At 35.3% G+C, this 22453-nt stretch overlaps 1 protein-coding gene across 4 annotated transcripts in view; it reads left to right on the forward strand.

Moving 5' to 3' along the window:
* SKAP2 (src kinase associated phosphoprotein 2) overlaps positions 1-22453 on the forward strand; it is a 150814-nt gene that overhangs the window by 89028 nt on the left and 39333 nt on the right. For all 4 annotated transcript variants that reach the window (XM_031455087.2, XM_064487490.1, XM_010995404.3 and 1 more), the window contains exons 5-9: positions 48-125; positions 1187-1270; positions 9948-10072; positions 10955-11018; positions 11375-11512. In XM_031455087.2, the coding sequence (XP_031310947.1) occupies positions 48-125; positions 1187-1270; positions 9948-10072; positions 10955-11018; positions 11375-11512 (489 nt within the window). The remainder of the gene's footprint in view (positions 1-47; positions 126-1186; positions 1271-9947; positions 10073-10954; positions 11019-11374; positions 11513-22453) is intronic.

A 22453-nucleotide genomic window follows, 5' to 3' on the forward strand; every position in this document is an offset into this window, starting at 1 on the left:
CTAAAATGGTTTTTACTCACTGCTTATTTTCCCCCCACTTTCCACAGGAAACCAGTTTCCTCCAATTGCAGCACAGGACCTTCCTTTTGTTTTAAAGGCTGGCTACCTTGAAAAACGCAGGAAAGGTAAATTACATGCTTCTAAAGAAAAAAACCTAAAAATGATTTTATCTTTAGATAAAACATGCTTGCAGTATACATATGGAGCTAGTATTCTCTTTAGGTGATGGAAGAGTTTTAAGACTCTAAGAAAATCTGGTTGATATTATCCAAACAACAAAGTACAATTTTTCAGTCTAAATAAATTTAATAACAAAACGTTTGGTCAATTTTTTAGTTATGAATGTCAGTTTTTTGTAAGTGATTCAGAAGCTGTTTCCTGCCTCTTAGAGCAAGGCTGTGGGCCATAACTGTATTCTCAAGGATGAGATTTCTCACCATTATCCCATCCGGCTGAGCAATCAGGTTATCTTGTACTATCCTGTACCTAATCTGGCATTCACCACGTCTTCTATGGTTCAGACCAAATCTGGCGTATTGTTTGCAATTTTCTATTATTTATTCAGTGTTCCTCTCCACTGGCTATGATAATTGGGAGTTGCCCAAATGGTCTCATTCTTTCAACACCAATATATAATGGAAATGAAATATGTAAGTCGTGTTATGATACGGGAAATGAAAAGTAGAAAGTCTGCTTATTACCATTCTGCTTGTCCCTAAGGTAATCCCTTTGGGTCTTTCTGTTTGTATTCCATTTGCTTTTCTTAGCTTTCTTAGCTGAATTTTAAAGCCAAAAGAGATAATAGAAATTATCTAGGTCAACTCCTCCTCCTTTTTATGACAGATGAGAAAATGAGACCCAGATGAATCAGTTATCGCAAGGCCTTATAGTCAAATGCCTTTTTGACTGTTTCTTTCAGCAAAGTTTGTTATCCATGTAGTTGATCCCATAAATACACAGCCCCATCTCTGCTTCAGTTTATTCCTTTTAGTTTTGTTTTATATTTTGTTTTTTGTTTGTCTCTTGGAAAAGAAGGTACAAATTAATTAATCATAGAATTTTACAACTAAAAGGAACCTTAGAAATCATATTTACTAACTTTTCCTTTTACATGAAGGAAATCACATTTTATTTGTATACATAATGTATATTATCTAAACTGTTCCTCTTCCCCCTTTTCTTGTAGATCACAGCTTTTTGGGATTTGAATGGCAGAAACGGTGGTGTGCTCTCAGTAAAACAGTGTTCTATTACTATGGAAGTGATAAAGGTAGTATTGGTGTTCAATTGTATCAGCTTCTATTGCATGACCATTAGGGTTGTAAGAGTTTTGAAGGGAGGAAAAGATGTTTTCTCCTTCAAATATTTTGAAAAAATTTAGATAAAATGTACAACACTTTTCTCAGCTTCTTTTATGGATTTAAGTAACAACAAACGTTCATGTGAGGTTACTGTTCCAAGTGCTTTGGCTGTCTAAGCACTTTAGCTTTATGAACTCATTTAACTACACCTCTGTGAGGCAGGTACTATTATTAGCTCCATTTATTTTACTGTTTGGAAAACTGAGGACGGATAGGTTAGGTAACTTTTTCAAGGTCACAAAGCTGGTAAATGGCAGTTTGGAGATGTGAACCTAGACATAATGGTTAGAGTCCATGCTCTTAACCACTGTTACTACTATATTAATTTAGAAACAATAAGAACCGTTTTGTAACTTCATTTGCTGATTAATAAATCTCTTGTCATAGTTCACATAATTTTAAGTTCATTATTTGAACAAATACAGCCATAAAATACTGAAATTTAAAAAATATAAGCTTTCTTATTTTTGTTTTATTTTTCTAGGAAAAGCAGGTGAGAGGTTGGATATTATAAAGTAAGAGTTATATAGAAATAGCTAACATTCATTTCTAGAAAGGACACTTAAGGAGAAAAAAGACATAAAAGTCCAGTATCACTGAATATAAACTTTCCCGTGAATTGTTACTTATCAGTGTTGTCTAGAAGTTTATGTTTCATTTAACATTATTTGTAGTTTTTAGGTTTTTTTTCTTTATTATAAAATCAGACAGATACAGCTATTGTATTTCAAATACACTTGAAATACATGCATGCTGCTGGAAGTTGGTTTCACCTTTTGGCTAATGGGATTATCACATTAAGTATTGATTTAGTGGCTAGTTTGCATTCTGTCACTAATTTACAATATGTTTATATGTAATAATGGCATCAGTGAAGTGTAAACTAAACAATTATCAACAGGCAGCCTTCTTTCTTCTGCTAAGCTTTAGTTAAGTAGGTGATTTTGTCAGAAAATTTAGAGTCCAGGTTCAGTTATGATTATCTTAGGTCCTAAACATGTGTAACTATTACAGAAATATAACTTTGTGCAGTATTGTGAATTGAGGTCAGAATTTTACTTTTCCATGAAGAAATGTCTCCTGTTTCATAGGACTAGGGGAGGGAGGTTTCAAATCCTTGTGACTTTGGTTTATTTAGGCTTCTCATTTCTAATTTCTTCAAAAATCAATGAATTCAAATGTCTGTTTTCTCCACTCCTAGTTCTAACTGGTATATACAAAGGTCAAAGATTAGCAAGAGTTTCCCCCAAATCTAAAAAGTGTTTATGTTTATTTCAAAGGCTAATATTCTATAAATAAATTCTAGTTATTTTTGAGGAGGTGCTAAATTCCCATTTTTATTCGTATTTGGTAAAACCTTATGGTAATAATATTCTTTGTAATTTGTATTTTAAGTACTCCGTGGTCCATTTAGCCACCTTACCACCACAGCTTTTTTAAAATGCTATTCTAGCATTCCTTTTTTTTATGTGGATCTTTGAAGATCTGGTTTATATTTCCTTAAATTCTTACCTGTCTGTCACTATGAAGCCTCCTGTTTCCATTGAGATTTCTTATCTGTTTTTAGTGGTTCTTTGGCGTTCTTGGCTGGTTCTGCTTTTAGGGACTCCGGGGGGAGGAAAATCTATCTTTAGACTGCTTTTAATTGCTTGTTTGGCATGATCCTAATTTCCTCCTTTTGTGTCTTTTTCTTTCTAAGAAAATGTACATGTCACATGAAATTTCAATTTTCTTTTGGGAAATCAGCTGATTTCTACAACGTTGTTTACTGGATGTGTGAACCATTTACCTAAACTTTGAAGAGAGCTATCTAGATATATGAGAACTGTAATCCTCCAACTAAGTAGGATGTAGATAAATTGATTATAAAGGCACAGAAGAAGTTGATACCACTTACTAGGTGAAACTGTACTTTGTTACTGTTTGACAGATATGTAGTTTACATTTTCTACCAAAAACATTTTGACCCATCGAGATAATAGTGGCTTAGAAAGAGTAGTTCCAGCCTCTAGGGTAAGTAATGCACTTACTTTTGTACCCATAAATATTATCTGTATTTATTATTCATGGCCACTTGGGGCCTTTAAGTTATATATACATAAGATATATATATCTTAATGTGTCACTAATGAAATCACATCCTTCCTTTCATCTTTTTCCTCTTCTTTTGATTGTCATGAATCTCATTTATCAAACTTCTTAGGTCCTAGATGTTCAAACTGCCATCAAGGTAGTCCTTCACTCACTCATTTATTCATTTTTTAATTTGATAAACATTGGATACTTGGTAGACACTAGGCACTGGGGATCCAAAGATAATCCTGCCTTAGAGGTATTTACAGTTTGAGTTGTGTGGGTATCAATAAAAGGAAGAGAGGAAGTCATGGGATAGGTAGGAGCTTGGTAAGTAATTTCAGTGCAGTACAGTAATTGATTTAAATAAAATACCATAGGATCACAAGTGAGAGATGGCTAATTGCCTAGGAGAGTTAGGGGATACTTCTTAGTGGAGAGGAATCTTCATTGGGCCTTAAAGAATGAGTAGGAGTTTGTTGGATGAAAAAGGGTAAAATGGACATTCCAGACAGCAGAATAGCAGAAACTATGAGTTTCAGAAGGCCTTGGATGTGGTCAAAGTTGGAATCAAGGCAGAGCATTCAGTGAGTGATGGGAGGGGGTACAAAAGGCTAAAAAAGTGAGTTAGGATCAGGTTGATAAGAGCCTTAGGAGAATAAGGGCCTTATTAAGTTCTTTATCTTGAATGTGGCTTTTAAGCATAGGGCTCTGTGACCAGAATTGGCTTTTAGAAGTAATTGTGATAGTGTTGTGGGGGATAAATCAGAATGAACAGTAGCGGGGTCAGCAGGATCCCTTAGGAGGACAGGGAGCTAGCCTAGGCAAGAGAGGTTAGCACAGGGCTGCTGAGAGGCGCTAGTGCAGACTCCTCTCCACCCAAAGCCATGCTTTTCCCACAGCTTGGTTTTTACCAGCCCTTCCAACATTCCTGTGAACGATGGCCCATTCAGGAACCTGTTGCACACTCTGCTTTCCCTTTTTCTGTTTAACCTCTGTATGATCTTGAATCTGCCTTATGAACCTTATCTCCTCCCACTTATAAGGGGGGAGTGGCTAGTTTGTAGTATCTCTTTTCTTCCCACTAAAGGAGTTTTGCTGCCCCTACCCCCAGTCCCCAATTAAAGGAAATTCTAGCGCCATCTAGTATATGACAGCCACAGGTAGCCTTGGTCCTACCAAGTCATTCTAAATGTGTATCAAAAGTTATTTATTACATCATGTGGTGAAATGCATGAAGGAGCTGCAGGTTACCTTAGATATCTGTTTCTACATTCTCCTGTTGCATACGCAGCAGCAGGATCATTTATTTCCTAATTATCGTTGGAGGCTCTGAGAGGATAACATGTATAGGACATTAAGGTATTCTTGGTGTGATGTTTATGTTAACAGTAGTTATATGTTGCAGTAGTCTAACAGACCATATCATAATTATGATCTAAATTTCAGTTGTAGAGGAATATGGTGTATAGCCAAAAAAAAAAAAAAAATAGAAACAGGGCTTTAAATTCCTGTTCTACAAAAATGCCAGTAATTTATTCTCCATTCACTGCTATCTTATACTACATTGTTTTTTAATTAAGTTTATTCCTGTGGTTGAAAACGTGTGGCTGTAAGTAAAAAACACTTGATTTTTATGCTTGCAGTATACTTTTATTTTAAAGGAGAAAAAAAAAAAAGATTTTGGAAATACCTAAAATTTCCTGCTACCAAATCTTATGAACCAAACTTCTAATTCTAACTAGAGTGCTTCCCTTTGGGCCCATAAATATTGCTTGTGTTTACTATTCAGAGCCGCTTGGGGCCCTTAATTAATAAATATATATAGCTTATAGTATTTCACTTAAAATAGTAATAATTTGGTATTTCCTCACAGTAAAACTCAAAGCACCAGAAATATACTTCAAGTGGCTGAATTAGCATTGGCAGCTAAGCAAGGAAAATGCTTATGTGACTTTAACTGAGGGCCTAAAATAACTTACTAATCAATTGGATAAAGTTTAATGAAAGGGTTTAGTATTCAGGGGTATATTTCCCTCTTCCCTACTGGTGAGCATTAATACTTACGGAAATAATATGAGTTACTAACTCAGAGAGGAAGGCCTTGTTAAATATAAGAAGTAGATACTATCAGACATTTCTGAACAAATTTAATATTTTTCTGTTTGCTAGCCATTTGTACCAAATTAGCATTTTTGGTATATAATAACAGAAACCAACTTTGTTTACACAGAAAAAGAAATTATTGGGAGAGTATCAGTTGTCAGACAGAATTAATGGGAAGGCTAAACAACCAGGTTCAGAAAAGCAGGCAAGGACTAAGGGAGGTGAGGTGGCTGGAACTTCAGCTCAGTCCTCATCTCCAGGGACAGTCTGATTGGGACACACTGCTGTCCCTGCCACGCCAGGACTTGTGGTGTTGCCATTGTGCACTGCCACTAATTGGTGAATGCAATTAGGAGTGGATTCTGAATTCTCCCCTGATTCTTTTGTTAGTCAGTTCAGACTTAGGTCCAAGGCTGGAACATCTGCTTGACTGATCTGGAACAGGGGAAATCTAGCCTCTGTCCAGCTTCTGTGGAAGGAAGCTGGCTCTGCCCCCTGGTGATCTCAGGACTAAAATAGGAAAGATACTTAGATGCTGGGGATCCTAAAATGACAAATGCTCACAACTTACAGGGATGCTAAATGATTTAGAATTATTTAGTTGCTATGTTTTACTATGTTTAAAATAATAGGAGAGTGGTTTAGGCATATTTTCTGAGAGCCAACAAAGAAGAGAAAAGGCAAGCATATTTGCAAGAAAAATAGGTCTAGTTTGGCTCTTGGTAGGTGGTGGTGGGGTGGAGAGAGAGAATATGGGGGCAGTTGATGAAGGAAAGGGAGAAATGAGAATGATGCTTAGTTTTCTGGTTTGGGGTCTTCAGTTAACAGAGGTGCCACTTATTGAGAAGGAGGACACGACAGGAAAGCTCTCAGGTACTGCAGTGGCAATGAGATGATCTCCATTGTGGGCATGTTATTCATTGTGCCTACAGGACAATCAAGAGATGAAACATGTATGGTGAGCAGGTGAAGATTTAATTCTGAAGCTGGACTAAAGATAAAGAATTATGAGTCACAAGCATATTGATAGGAATTTAATCTCTGGGATGGGGTGAGGTTGCCCAGTGAAAACTATAAAGCCGGAAAAGAGCAGGATTTAGAACCTAACCCATCATGGCTGTTTATAAGAGATGGCAAAGGTGTAGGAGCTCAGAAAGCAAGCTGAGAAAGTTGGGCCCAAGTTGCAGGAGGAAATGCAAGATACTGTGTATCATCCCTACTGAGACTTCATAAATTACATGTTCTAGAATGCTGATTTTTCAAACATTAGTGTGTATCAAAATCAGCTGGGGTGCTTGCTAAAATCTTGGTTTCCTAGACCCACCCTCAGAGATTGCTATACAACAAGTGCAGAGTGGTAGGCATTTTTGCATTTTTAACAAGCATACAAAATGCTTCTGAGATATGTGATTCTTGAAATACAATTTGAGAAACATCTTTCTAGGAGACAGTGTGAAACGGTTGAAAATGCAAGGTTTTAGAATCAGACTTACGTTAGAGTCCTGGCTTTGACCACTTTGGTTGTGTGGCTGTGAGCAAGTTGATTATTTTAAGGGGTTTTTTCCCCCATCAGAGCTGGGGATATAATAAATACCTTCTCTGTCTCAGAATTATTACAAGGTATATATGAGATAGGCTGTATTAAATTTCTGGCATATAAAAGGAGCTCAGCAAATGTGATTCATCTTTTTGGCACTTAAAAACCCCAGAACACAGTTGCAAACCTAAAGCCAGTGAAAAAGTAGGGGGAAATAGCTGTCATTAACCTCATGCATTTTGTTTTGTATGAGATTAGAGCCAACTCCTTTTTTATCTTGAACCTACTGAATTAGAATTGTGTAAAATTAAGTTACTGATTTAATAGATTTCATTATCTAGTTTCTCCTGGCAGCCTACAGTTCTGTAGACATTAAATTCAAACAGCATGATATAGGCAAGGTTAAAGTGTGAAATAGAAGCTGAGGGAAATATAATAGAGGAACAAACACTCAAAAATCCTGAGGGCATCAGTGTGTTATAACATACTATAAATAGTAATACTCAAATTCATACTGCTAGATCATCAAGAAAATGTTAAATTATGTTTATAAGAATTGTTTGAGAAGTCAGGGAAGTATGTATTTCAGAAATTTTCCATTATAAAAACCAATATTTTAAAGAGTTTTGGCACTTAAAAAGAATAAACTTCTACTCTTTGGGAAGTTCACTTAGGTAAAATATTTTATTAGTCTGGATAAATGACCTTATATGACTTCATTTCCTCTTTGATTAGCGTGTAACTATTTTTAACAATCTGTCTCAATCTCAAGTCAACAAGTGTCTTTGAAACTGTCCCAGAAAGCGCTGTGGACCTAACCTGTATGTAAATTGCTATGGATTGCTGTGATGCTCAGATTTGCCCTTTTGTCTGTGCTTTGAAGAGATGCTAATGTGACGGGGGAAGAGCAGAAACTCAGCCTTACCTTGTCTGCCCATTCATTTCATAAGCTGAACTTCCTATCTCATGTTGGCTGAATTGGAAATATGGTTACTTTATGGTTATGGATTTGCAAAAGCTACTAAGAAAAAATTATGAATTTCTCTTCATTCTCTTCAGCCTTTCTGTTACCATACTTCTATCTCTGCTTAGATGTTTATGTGATTATTTATCCTCAAATACTCAATAATCAGCCAAATAGGCCTAGGTATTTGTTTCTTCTTATTATTTTTATTTGGTTAAACAACAAGTCTTAGGTCTTTCTTTGATGGAATGAGGTTTTCTTCCATTATATCTTTAATTATTGGCACTGTTTTATATGTTACTCTTCTTCTAGGATACCCTTTTTTTTTCTTATGTTGTATTTTTATCAGTCCTCCATATTCATTATATTTCCTTTTATCCGTTTTTCCCCTTACTCTTTTTTTTCTACTAACTGAGGGAGTTTTTTAAAGGTATATCTGATCTCATTTTTTAACAGTGTCCAAAATTTTCAACTTTTTATCACTTTAATACATTATTTGTCTTGCTCTGCATTTTCTATTCCTTTATACAGAATTTCCCCCTTATTTTACTAGCTCCATTCCAATTTCTACCTGTCTCAGCCATTTCTCTTTTTATGTTATATTTCATGGTTTCATCTTTCATCTTTTCAAGAATCTGTTTCAACTTTATAAAAGATGTAAAGCAATTAATTGTCTAAAGTTTGTTTCTTTTTCTCATAGATTGTTCTTGCTTTCTTCATCTTGAGTGCTATGTTAAGTTTCTGTATTGCATAACATTTTTATGACACTTGTCTTCATTTGTTGGCTTTTTCTTTTACTTATCTCTGGACAAGGATATACCAGATATCCTAGTCTCTATAATCTGGAATTGCTTACCCCTAGATTGTATTAGTGGCTTCTCTCTGGTTCATCTGACTAGAGGCTGCTCCCATCCTCCCCTTAGATGCTAACAGAACATCTGAAACATGGCCCATAGCATATTTCTGAGAGTTTTGTTTAAAGTAGCTCTGTTGCCTGGTTGTCTTATTTCCAGATAATCTTAGCACAAGAAGGTATCCTGCTCCTCAAAGCTTTTCCAAATTCAGTCTTTGTGATGCTGATTTTGTATCTCCAGACATAATCTCCCATTCCTTGTGCTTTTCCATCCCCACTCATGTTCTACTGCTAAGAATTTTAGACCCAGACTAGAGGTAGAAAGCCTGGGCTTTAGATGAGATAGACTAAGTGAGTAGAGCGATTGAGTCTTTGTGCAGCAGGGGAGCTTCCTTCCTCCATCTGGTCCTTGAAAATCCTGGGGTTTTTTTCCTGGGAAGTTTAAGGAAATCAGTTGTTCTGTATAGCTTTGATACTTTGCTTCCAACTACTTCCATTTTTAATAGTGAAAATTAAATCCTTTTGCAGTGTGTGTGGATCATTGACTAAAATTCCTGGAGCAGTTAAATTTGTATTGTGTGTGGGAGTGTGTACTGAGGGGGTGTGTTTCAGTGGGAAGATGGGAAAGATCTGGTGTGGTGTTACTAGCTCTTGTCTCACCATACCTACAATGCTCTTGTTTTATGCTCAGCATAAATTTGTTCAATGAGTGAATGGATGACTTTGTTTTCTTTGAGAATTTTAGAAGAACCAACTGTGCTTAACCATTATTATTTTAATACCTTTTCCTCAATATTATTTTTCTAGTTAGGCATTTGGCATAATATGTTCTAGGAGTACCAGTTCCATAAAATATTCTGTGACAAAAAGGTTCCATGAAAAAATAATTTTGGGAAATGCTACACACTAAATCTTTCTCATAGAAATTCAGTCAATATATAAATATATTAAGGGCCTCAAGAACTCACAATAAACCTAAATAAAAGATAATCGACTGGGCATTTATATTCATTATAGTAATTGAAATTCTAACTTTTGCTTTATCTTCAACAGACAAACAACAGAAAGGTGAATTTGCAATAGATGGCTACAATATCAGAATGAATAACACTCTTAGGAAGGATGGAAAGAAAGATTGCTGTTTTGAAATCTCTGCTCCTGATAAACGTATCTATCAGGTTGGAGTTTTTAATGTTGCTTTGAAATTAAGTTGATAAAATGTCCTGATTTCTTTTATAAAGACATTAACATTTTGTTAAAAAAAAACCTGTCACTGACATGTTAATAATAATAATAAATGCTGGTTTTTATGCATTAAACATTCATGTAAGAGGAAATAAATTTTTTTAAAGAAAAATTTCAGATTAGTTCAAGTGATATCTTCTTGTAAGAGAACAAGTGAATATGTAATTTATCAATTACTTCACATGTTGCATTTTATATCTATTTTAATAGAACTGTGTGCTTTCTTAAAAGGATTACATGGCAGAAAGAGTAAAATTATCAGAAGAAAAATACCAGAGCATTAATGCATACTGTATTGCTTAGGGTTGTGAGAGAAAATGAAGGTAAAGGCACGTATCAGCTCTGCAATTCAAGAGCTATCAGCTAGCATCAATATGGAATGTACGTTTAATAAGTTTTAAATATCTGAGATTGCAGTTGAAAGCCAGTTAATTAAGTTGTCAGGTAGTGTGTTGGAATCTGACAAGAACATTTTTAAGAAAACTGTACCCAGCAGTCTAAAGAAATTCATGGGTGTCTTCTAATTGTCAAGGGCAAATTTTGTTCATCAGTTCTGTCTTTGACATTGATGAAGAGAAGCAGCTTTTTTTCCTGCACAGCTGCCAGCTGCTGATCAGAGTTTCAAATCCATCATCCACTGCTTCAATTACATAAATTTGTCAAAATTAACTGTACATTATAAGAAGCATCCTTGCAAGAAAAGTAGTACTAGACATGCAAAGAATTACTAATGGTCTTAAAGAAATGAAAAGAACGCAATATACCTTTCATTTCTACTGTGGTGATTTTTGTTGCTATTGTTTGTTTTTTATTAGTTCACAGCAGCTTCTCCCAAAGATGCCGAAGAATGGGTACAGCAGCTGAGATTTGTATTACAAGGTAAGAACAATCAATTGAACGAGTTATTGCAGTCTTTCAGTGCTGAATAACTGAATGATGTGGATTTTCACATACAGAAGCTTATCGACTTCTGTGAAAAATGACCAAGGAAACCTGACTGGTATTAATACAGACCATTCACTTCAGATTAATAAAAGCATCTTTTCTACAAGTACCACTTGGAAACTTTGAAATTTACATACTTTTGCAAGAATCAATTTATTTTTAAACATTTAAGTTAATGAGATAGCTTACAGCGATATTGTGACTTTAGGGCTGCACTGAGTTAGGAAATAGGGTTTTGAAAATCTCTTTTGCAGTCTTTAAAATTTTACTTCATGAAACATGTTTCATAGATATGGGGTCTGATGTCATTCCTGAGGATGATGATGAAAGAGGAGAATTGTATGATGATGTGGACCATTCTCTACCAATCAGCAGTTCACCAGCCAGCAGCCAGCCAATTGATGATGAAATTTATGAAGAACTTCCAGGTATTTATTTTCTGGTGATCCATTTAAGGATTTTAGGGCTTTTTTTTTTTTTTAATGTCATATATCATCAAGTTGACAACTTGAGAAGAAAATAGTGAGCTACTAAGAACAAGGACAAAGAAAATCTTCAAAACTCTGTATTTTACGAAGAGGGTTGTACTTGAGGTGTTTCAAGTGAGTGGATATACACGTATGAAAAGTGAATGGAATGTTAAAATGAAGCAGCTACAGCCCTAATCTCATGGGACTTTTGGCTCATTAACATTGTTTATGCTACATAATTTTTTAATTAAAAAATTGACTTGCCTTACAGTTTTTTCCACCAACTCACACATCATTTTTTATTTATACATCTTGGAACTTCCATTAACCAGAAGTTCTATGCACACCCCATATGTCAACAACTTCTGCCTCATATATTCCTCTTTGCTGTGGTGTATTGCATTGTCTTGGAGGAATATTGTTGAACTATAAACAAAGGCCTTTTGAAGCTTTGAAGTTTTTTTTACTTGATATTTTATCACTGGTGTGAATAAGTTTTCTTATTGTACGTTTTCAGGCGTGATTTAGTGTTTATATGCCTCAGTATCTGTTATGTAAAATAAATTTAATTGTCTATTAGCTGTTTGACTACAGTCTTGAGGGTCAACCTGAAACAGAAAGGCAGGCATCTGGAACTTAAAATACTTAGAATATGAAAACATTATTAATACTCTAGGTGGAAATGAGGCTTTTTCTGGCTATTAAAAATCAGCCATTAGAGAAGAAAAAGGGATTATAGGCAATATAAGTGATATTTAACTAACATCTCATGTAGAAAGGCTATTTTTTTCCTAAATAGCACAACTTAATGACAGTATAAACCCTTAAAACTGATTTTAAAATTCCTAAAATATTCAAAATTAATGTATAAATGTGATTTTTCAATAAAGTCAGTAGAGCATAATAACTAGCACGTGGAGTATAGAGTCAAAAAGTTTAAATTCTGGCTGTACCATTTACTAGCTCAGTGACCTTAAAAGTCAATTTCTTCATCTATAAAATAAGGCTAATTTCATGAGGAGGTAGTGGTGGTAAATGAGGTGCTGTATCTAAAGCTCTCAGCACAGTGCTTGAATCATAGCAATTCCACAGTAAATTGTAACATCATCGTTATTGTTTTCATGATTATATCTGGTAAATTCTTGCAAGTGCTCTTATGCAGTTATAATAATGGTTTTCTAACCAAGTAAAAATGAATGAGTATAATGGTACTATAAATTCAAGATATTACAAAAATTACTCAAAACATGCATCTACATATTGTCTTTTACTACCCTAGAAGAAGAAGATTAGTATAAAAGCATAATTTTGTGGCAAATGTTCATTTGTATATTTCTGTTATTTTAATAGAACTCTGTGTTTTTGGCTCCTTCCTTTGTGATTTAGCCCAAGAAGATGGCATCTGCCATGGCATCAGTTATCCTCAAGTAGGGAAGAATATTCTCTGCTTGTCTTCAGTCACACCGTATCACTAATACAGTTATGTTAGTCTTTAAAATGTTCAGAAGAGCTTGTGAGAATGCACCCCGCTGTAAAATGGAGGAGTGTAGTACCTTTAAACATGATATCACTGTCATACATACCTCGTTCCTTTAAAACCCTGCAGTGAATGGGTTACATTACAATTGTTGAATTGACTGTTAATTAAGTTCTATGCTCCTTCAACTTGACCATCCTCTCCCTGCCCCTCAAATGAAAAATTGGTTAGGAATAAAGAGTTATAGCATAGTTACAGGATTTTCATAATAAAGATCCAAGCAAGACCTCTTGTAAGTAGCTTGAAATCTTAAAAATATGAAACATCTTTTATTTTCTCTCACTACGATGTTGTTCTTCATCACTTTTTTTTTAGCCTAGAGCCACAAAATTGTTGGAAATAAGCAGTTACTCTTGAAGTGGTCTTACTTCTTGCTGTAGTCCTGGAAGAAATCTAAGCTGCTCTGGGATTCCTCGCCCCTGCCTGGGATCCCAGTTGCTGTACAAAGTGATTGAGCTTGATAGAGCCTGCAAGTGTGCCCCTGGGAAGGAAGCTGGTGTAGGCAGCTGTGACATGTCTATTCTTTCTTCCCCAGTGTAACGGAGAGCCACTTCAGTGTCTGCACAGTTCAAGTTTGCGAGTCTGAGCCAGCCGCTGCAGAGGGGATTCTTAGTGAAAGCCCTAAAGTTGGCTCTTAGAGTTAGAGGTTTTGTTTGATGAAATATCTAGAACTAGAAAGGGAACTTTTATTCTTTCAAAAATGATCTCTCTTTCAGGAGAAGAGTTAAGCTAATTGCTTTCACTTCTGTGAAATATGAACATAATTTTGAGAGGAGGTGAAAACAGTGGGAAATTGGTGAACAAATTTACAAACTGTTGGTATCTTTCCAGTTCTGTGCAAAGAACTGGGTAAATCTGAAATAGGACTGGTTAAATTCCCAGAATTAATTAAAACTATCATTTCGACACAATTTTCTGTTAATTATGCATAGGTGGAAACTAAGCCTCTCAGGTGAAAGATGAAGCCTAAAATGTGTTTGAAGAAAAATCTAAGTATTCCACATGTTACTTTAAATCACAGAGTTCTTTTTCTGAGAAAGTAAAGCTCTTACTTGAATAAATGTATTTTTTAAATGTGAAATAAACCTGCAGTGTTTAAGTCTCAAGAATAATAAGAAGAAAGCTTTGTTTAAAAAATTGTATTACACAATATCCCCTGAAAAATGTTTATAATTCTGTGAGAGTGCAAGTAGTTTCATTATAATTGTTTTTCAGTTAGAATGCTCTAATTTTATTACAGCAGCTTCTCTTTAATTTCTTGTTCATTAATTTTTAACTAACTTCACAAAAGAATCAGAATAAACTTGTAAGATTTCTTTGCATTTAGGATATTTATTCATATGTACAGAGGAGTTGAGAGAATGCCATTTCTGAGGAATAATAAAGGCATTTGGCTTTTCTTCAAATATCCTAATACTTTGACATTTTTTATGTCTTAGTACCTATTAGCATAGGCCAGTCAGGTTTGCTTACATTGTGATATTACCATAGCATATTTATATTTGCCCAGCTAATAGTTTGATCAGAGTGTGTTAAACTACTTCATAACACAGTAATGAGTTCATTTGGCTTAGCACACATTTCAGAAGTTATTGCTCATTTTTTTCTTTAGAAGTACAGAAGAATGTTTTTGTTTGAATTTAAATCTCGAAAGGGGAAAACAATACTTCGGACATTGCTGCAAAAGTCAACTCAGATTGCTTTTCCCTTCCAGTTCCCATGTCAGTTGATTTTTTTCTATAATGTCAGGAAATTGTGCAGAAACAACACAACAAAAAGTGTTTTTTAAGATATAGACTCAGTAGAATCAGCTAGTAGCAAGAATGGTAACTGCCAGTTAGCCTGTTAAACCTGTAGATTCCAGGGGAATTGCATTTGAAATTCTTCCGGCAAGTGGGCTGGAGGAGAGAGGGTAGCGTAAAATAGGAGGACAAATTTCTAATCCCATTAACCTATTTTAAGTGTGAATTCATTCTTTTCTTTTATATTGTAATGATAGATCGAACTGTTCCAAGCCCGTAAAGGATATTTTTATCCTTTGGTCATTCAATTACATTTCAAATTTATTCAGCCCAACTATCGAAATCTAAAATGGAATATAAAGTAAAACGCAGTATAAATTTTTTTCCATGAAACTATAATATATACATAAAAAAGAACAGTATTTGAGTACTTAAATTTGAAGCAATCTCCAGCAAGTGCATATGAAAGCCAACTTTATCAATAAGTGCTTACCCACCCACCTCTCAAATACATTTTAGCTGTATTTTCTTGCTGAGTAATTATCACTAATATTCCCAAGTTAATAGCAAGATTATAGAGGCCCTTGGAGTCTGGTATTAACATAATTCCTGATTTCACCAAAAAATTTTTTCTCATTCTGTCTTTGGAATACAATGGAAAGATGCCAGTTGACTTTCATAGAATCACATATATTCAGCATTTTAATGTTAGTCCAGGCAGCCTCAGGCATTCCTTTTCCTTAAACTATAGTACTGAATTATAAAGTGTGGTGATTCAATCCCCAGTACCGCCTCTAAAAATACCCCCCCCCCAAAAAACAACAAAAACAAACAAAAAAATTAAAATTAAAGTGTGGTGATACGGTATCCTATTACATGGTATGATGAACTAGAGTCAGTTTTTTGGATGGTTTCATCTCTGAACTATGCTGAGAATTATCTGGAGTTATAGAATATAAGGAAAACATCCATAAATTAGGGTCACTGCACACATCTAATTGTTTATATTTTTATTTTTCTGAATATAAATGTGATTTTAGTGTTCTTCATAATATGGCATGAAGCTTTGGAATGTAATTTTGTCTGTCATCTTGCTTTTCTCTCCTTTGCCATTGGCATTGCAAGCAAATTCTTCTCATTACAAGAGATGGTTTAACACATATAAAACTCCAAATACCTGTGAGTGTGCAAAACATATATTCCTATTTGTAGAGAAATCAACTAGGCTGTTTTTGCAACTTGGCATTACATCAGTGATTCTCAACCAGGGGAAATTTTGGACCCCATATTTTTGGGAGCCATTTAATGATTAAATGCCCGGAGGCATTTTTGGTTGACACAACCTGTGTGTGTGTGTGGGGGGGTGTTTTACCGGAGATAGAGGCCAGGGATGCTGCTAAACATTCTATAAAGCACAGGACAACCCCCTCAATTATCTGGCCCAGAATGTCAATAGTGCTAAGGTTGAAAAAGCCTGTCTTAAGGAAGTAATAGACAACTTTTGGTTTATCACCCTTTTATCTGTGTCTCTTGAGCTGTAAAACCTATGCTCCTTATAAGAGTTTATTTTTATGGACAAAACACAGATTGGCTTATGTAAGTAAAACAAGATTACAGAGAATGGTTCTAGGTCATAAGGGGTTAGGGGACTTGTCTGTCACAGTTTCCTTCAAGGGACTGAACTTCTGTCAGTCTTAGAGAAATAAGAAAACCATGAACAATTTAAAAAAGGGGGAAGCATTCTCTCTATTTTCATGAGCTGCAATCTGTGAAGGGAGAGTCTTTTTTGAGATTGTAAATAATGTGTCTTTATTATGTAGACACTTGGCTTATATTATTCTAATAGGGTTACTCACTTGAGACTGAAGTGAAGGACCTGTAGGCGAGGGCATTGAATCTTAAAGGCAGTCAGGCCACCTAGGACAATGCAAGGCCAACCAGTACCAAGGCCACCTGGAATTTGACAGGTGGCTTTAAGAGGAGAGGAAGTCCAATAATGGAATTTCTCTCCCTTTTGGGGCCTGGACTTGTAGGAGATTAATGGGCTTGAGGTGGCAAGAGACATGGTCTCTGCTCCTGGACCAGCAGGGAGTCCCTGAGGCTGCCGTGCTGGGGGATGAGTGGAGATGAGCTTACCTGAGGGCGCTTCACAACAAGCCACATCAGGTGGTTCTTTAATATTCTCTGTACATTTCCCTTTTGCTATTGCTGAGTCTTATTTTTTAAATCTATACTTACAAACAATATATACTCACTGGAAAAAAACCTTAAAAATATTGCTGATGGGCATAAAATTTAAATGTAGAAGTCATTCACCTTCTATCCTAAGGAAACATTGTTAACAGTGTGATTCCCATCTTTTGTCTTTTTTTTTTTTACCCTGCTTCCAAATATACAATGCATATAAAACTTAAAAAAAAGAGATTCTTCTTTTCATTTGCTTTCTTGTGCCTTTTAATTCTTTTCCTTTCCTTTTCTTCCTACTTCCTTATTACCTTCTTCCTTTTCTCATTTTATTTCCTCCCTTCCCTTTCCCATTTCCATCCTTTCTTTTCTTCCTTGCAGATATTCCTGAGCACCTGTTATATGGGGGGGCCGTACCTAGGTGCTGGGAATCCCTCTGCCATTCTTACACAGGCCTTAAATGGGTGTAGCTACGCCTTCCCTTTCTGGTCCAAGCCCCTTGACTTACAACTACACCCTTAATTCCCCATGTTTATTATTCCCTGTATTATATTCATGACTCATGAGTTTGTTATCTTTGCTTTTCTGTTATATGAATCCCATCTTCCAGCAGATAGTGTCAGAACTATCGTGACATCTCTCAAGACATCTTCCACGTCCCCTCCTTCTCTCCATCTGCCTGGCTCCATCCACTCCCTGCCCCATGCACACAGAATACCTTTCTCTGTATCTGTAACCAGTAAATTGTTGTGGTCGGGAGCAAGGACTTTGGAGGCAAGCACACATTTGAGTTCCAGCTCTGTTCCTCACTGTGTACTTCAGCCAAAAGAAAAGTGAACATAGAGGTACTGTAGAGAATACAAGAAACAATAGTGAACATAGAAATAGGTAAAATATGTCAGTAACTTTACTTAACTATTGGTTATTTTTAAATGAGCTTTTATTTTTAATTTAAAAAAGAGGTTAAACTAAGCTAGCAATTTAAAAAACTAGCTGGGGCAAGATGGAGATGCAGAGTAGTGAAAGTATGCCGAGTATTGTCTTACTCAGGAGGGAGAAGACAAATATGGAGGAACTACAGTCTTTATTAGGAAATGTATGTTAAAATTTCAGAGTAAATTCTAAATAAATAGGAATGCAATCTTGGGTTCCCAAAGCAGCAGTAGGGAAATAAAAAGTGATCACAGAAAAAATTTTAAATCCAAATGAAAGCAGGAGAAAAGAAAAAGGAGCAAAGAGAATATATGGTAAAAATAAGCCCAAATATAAAAATAATTACAATAAATGTAATTTGATTAAAATAATTATTAAAAGATAGAAATTATCACATTGAATTTTTAAAAAAAAAATATCTAGCAACATTTTTAGAGGAGACATTCCTGAAACAAAACCAACATAGAATTTTTCAAATAAGGGAATGAAAATAAATATACAGGCCTATTCAAAGAAAGCTGCTATAGCAGTGTTAACATTGGGTAATAAAGAATATAAAGCATAAAGCACTAATAAGACTACAAAATGACAATATGTAACAATAGTAAAAGATGATATTATTAAGTTTAAATGTATCTATCTACATAACTTTGAATTCTATAAAGCAAAAATTTATAAGGCAAATCTGACCTACTCACTTACTTAATGTGGGCAATTTTAAAATACTGTTTTTAGAAACTGGTAGACGAAGGGGGCAAAAAGTTAGTAACTATATGGAAAATGTGAGCCCCTAAAATTAATAAACTTGATCTAATCTATCTAAAAAGATACAAAAAGATATATGTTCTTTTCAGTACACATAGAATATTCATGGAAATTGACTATCATATATAAGTTTACAATTGAAATCTCAACACATTTCAATGAATCTGTATTATACAGATTATGTTCTTTAAATAAAATGAAATTTAATTAGAAACCAGCACTAAAAAGATAGTTTAAAATACCCAAGCCTCTGTGTTTGCAGGCTGAAGAATAAATTTCTGAACAGCTCATGAGTTAAAAGAGGAAATCACAAAGGAAATTACAAAATATATAGTTCTGAAAGGCAATGGAAATAGTACAAATAAAAACTTGTGGCATGGTGCTTTAAACTGTATTTACAAGGATATGGAGATGAATAAGACAAAGGAGAGAATTAATCCCCAATGAACTGGGATGAAAACAATTTAGAAAAAAAGACTGTTAAATAAATACATTTAAAATGATTAAAGAGATAAAGGAAAGAATAGAAACGTTAACAAGAGAAAAGGACCCTATGGAAAAGGGGCTGATTTCTTTTTTAAAGAACCAAATAAAATTACTAGAAATTATTGATGGTTTGGAGTATTTAACCACCAAATTCTAAATATTCAGACTCACATATTTATGTTTATATTGCCTAGGGAACCATTAGAATGCATACTAAAAATTATGAACCAGAAGCAAATGTCAACCACTCTAGTCAGACTAAAATACTAACATTTATAAAGGAAGAAGAAAAATTACACTAATGGGGCTGGGCTGTTAAGATCTTTCTGTGACCCTTAGATGAAGAATCTAGAACTGTGCCACAAGGTCAGATATTCACAGCATAGGTTTCGTATCTGTACATAACTGAGTACTTTATGTTTAAGTGCCAAGAAATCGCAACAATTAGTTTCAAAGCATAGCTTCTCACCACCTTGGTATCAGACTTTTTAACTGGAGACTTCATTCTGCAGATATGATTTGCCTCCCATGTAAAGTATAAACAGATCAGAGCCTGCTTTTGTTTTTAATTCCTCCATGCTTTCGTAAGATGGAATATAATGAAGTTTGTAGTAGCTTCTCAAAGAGTTATTTGCCTCTTTAGGTCCCCCCCCCCAAAAAAAAACATACATGTACACATACACTGTAAACCTCTATGAACAGACACATCTATAGAGACAGACTACAGCAGGAGATTATCAGGCTTCACTATTTTTGCAGATAGGTCAGCTGGGAATATCAACTTCCTAAGAGTCCTTAGCTGCTTACTTTAAAGCAATGATTAATAAGAATGGACAAGTTCAACAAAACGTCAGTGATAAATATAAGCACTTTTCATATCTGGCCTCAGCACATGCTGCAGTTGAGCAAATGCAAAACCTTCAACAAAGTGGGGGAAAAAAATCCAGTCTGGCTTAATTAAGCTCTAGTGAAATTTGACCTTGATTTTGTTTCAAACAAAACCTTCTTCTATAGATTTGTTCCTCTTTATTAGAACTTCATTAGAATTCTTACCAAAAAATGACAACTCCTCATACCTACTTATCCATTAGCCCCTTTGTTCCCTATTACAGGAGTTGAGATGGGACAGAAAATTTTTTCTCATAGACAAATAAGGAAATTCAGCTGCACAGTGGCACTTTGGAGCTCTCTTTGGAACCAGATCCCAGATCTCCTGCCTCCTGGTCTAGGCCTCTTTCCACATTCCTGATTGTAGTTTGGGGAGCTACAGCTTAACTCTGCTTCTTTCTCGTTAGCATAAGAATTCTTGGGAGAGCCCTCTTTGGTCCCCGTCTCCACTGGCTCTTCCCCGCTCACTCCTTAACCCCTGGCAATTTGCTCTTCTCTCCTTATCCCTCACCTAAAACAGCTCCCTCGGAGTCACCAGTCTCTCCCAGTCTTCAGTCTCTGTCCTCAAATTCATTACTGGAAATTTTGTTTTACTGTACACCCCTTTCTTTTGGAAACTGTCTCCTCCTTTGGCCTTTCCCATTTTGTTTTATTGTTAAATATAATATTTATAAATAAGCACCTCGGCCCTGTTTCAGATTTCCTCATTTCCTGATCTTGCTGATTTTTTCAAATTGTTTACCTATTTACCCTTTATTTCTTTAATAGTAGAGCTTTTTGTTTCTGCTTTATCTTTTCTTAACTTATCGTCATATGTTCTGATTATTATGCATTTAATTTTGATTGAACAAATATTTTTTGAAAGCCCATGATGTGCTAGATTCTGTTCTAGCTGTTGGACGTCTAGGCATAAAATGCAGACCTGGTCTCTAGTAAGATAATTACAGAAAGTAGTAAATGATATGAAGATATGTGGATGATGTGAAAAGAGCAACTATTTATACTGTATAGTCAAGGAAGAGGTGACATTTAAACTGAAACCTCTCGGATAAAACCTTTAGTAAATGCCAAAACTCAAAACGAAGCACCTTCTAGGCACAGGAAGCACCAAGTGCAAAGGGCCTGAGGCTGGAGAATGCTGAGGTGTTAAAGGAACCAGAAAGGAGGGCCACAGTAGAGTATTGTCATATTCTCCACCATTCTGGGCATTAACACTTTTATCAGGAATAGCTCATCCGATGTTAAGAGACAATATATATAAAAGAATTCAAAACCTCCTTTATAAGCTGAGTAATACTTTTTTATTTAATGAGGAAAATATTTTCAAGAAAAACAATTCAGAAGTTTCTTAATTCGTATCTTTCTACTGCTTCAAAATGTTAAATAGCTCTCCAGTGCCTGTAGGATAAAGCCCAAACTCCTTACTTTGACATTCGAAGGTCTTCCACAGACTGACTGAAACATTCTAGCTCACTCCCTATTACACTGCACCAGCTCTCCAATTGCAACAAACTGACTTTTACTCTTCATTCTCCCCAGACACCCCGTACTGTCCAGCTTCACAGTTTTGTTCATATACTTCATCTATACGAAATACTCTCCTCTTAGTTCAGCTTCTAACCAGCTCCTCCCCACTTTCCAGACCCAGATCAAATCCTGTCTCCCCAAAAAGCTTCTCCTACCCATCCCAGCATGAAGCGACCTCTGCTTCTCTGAGCTTCTATAGCACCATTCATTTGAAAGTTAATGACACACAGCTTTGTGACATTTTTATGTTGTTATCTACTGTTCTATAAATCTTATATCAATATTTTACTTTTTATGGGATTATTTATTTGGCAAACAAGCAAATGGATGGATCTTTATAACTTATCTTTATTATATTTATAAGCTCCTCTAGGGCAGGAATCAAACCTTGCTTTTCTTGGCATCCCCCAGAGTACTTAGACAGGTGCCTTTCTTATACGAAGTCAAAAGATAATACCCGAATAATGTAGTCTTTAGTTAGAGGGGACCAGTTAGTTAAATTAAGAGAGACTCTCTAGTATGATTCTTTTCCTAGTAACACCAATTACTACAGAAGCCTAAAAGGATGATTGTACTAAACAGAATACTATCAGTGGAATATTGAAGTTTAGCTGATCTTCTAAAACCTCATTAAAATCTAACATTACTTTTCCAATGAGCATAGCCTCAAATAAATAAACTTGTAAAATGCAATACCTTGAGTGATGAAAAGCTCTAATATCATCAATCCTTTGTGCCATTAAAGATAGATACCTAATGTGAGCAACAGAACCAACGTGAGTTACCAGCTCCCTATGGTAGGTTAGTCATCTCAAGCAAGACATTTCCCAGGAAATG

The sequence above is a fragment of the Camelus dromedarius genome, chromosome 7 (assembly GCF_036321535.1).
Source record: "Camelus dromedarius isolate mCamDro1 chromosome 7, mCamDro1.pat, whole genome shotgun sequence".
NCBI lineage: Eukaryota > Metazoa > Chordata > Mammalia > Artiodactyla > Camelidae > Camelus > Camelus dromedarius.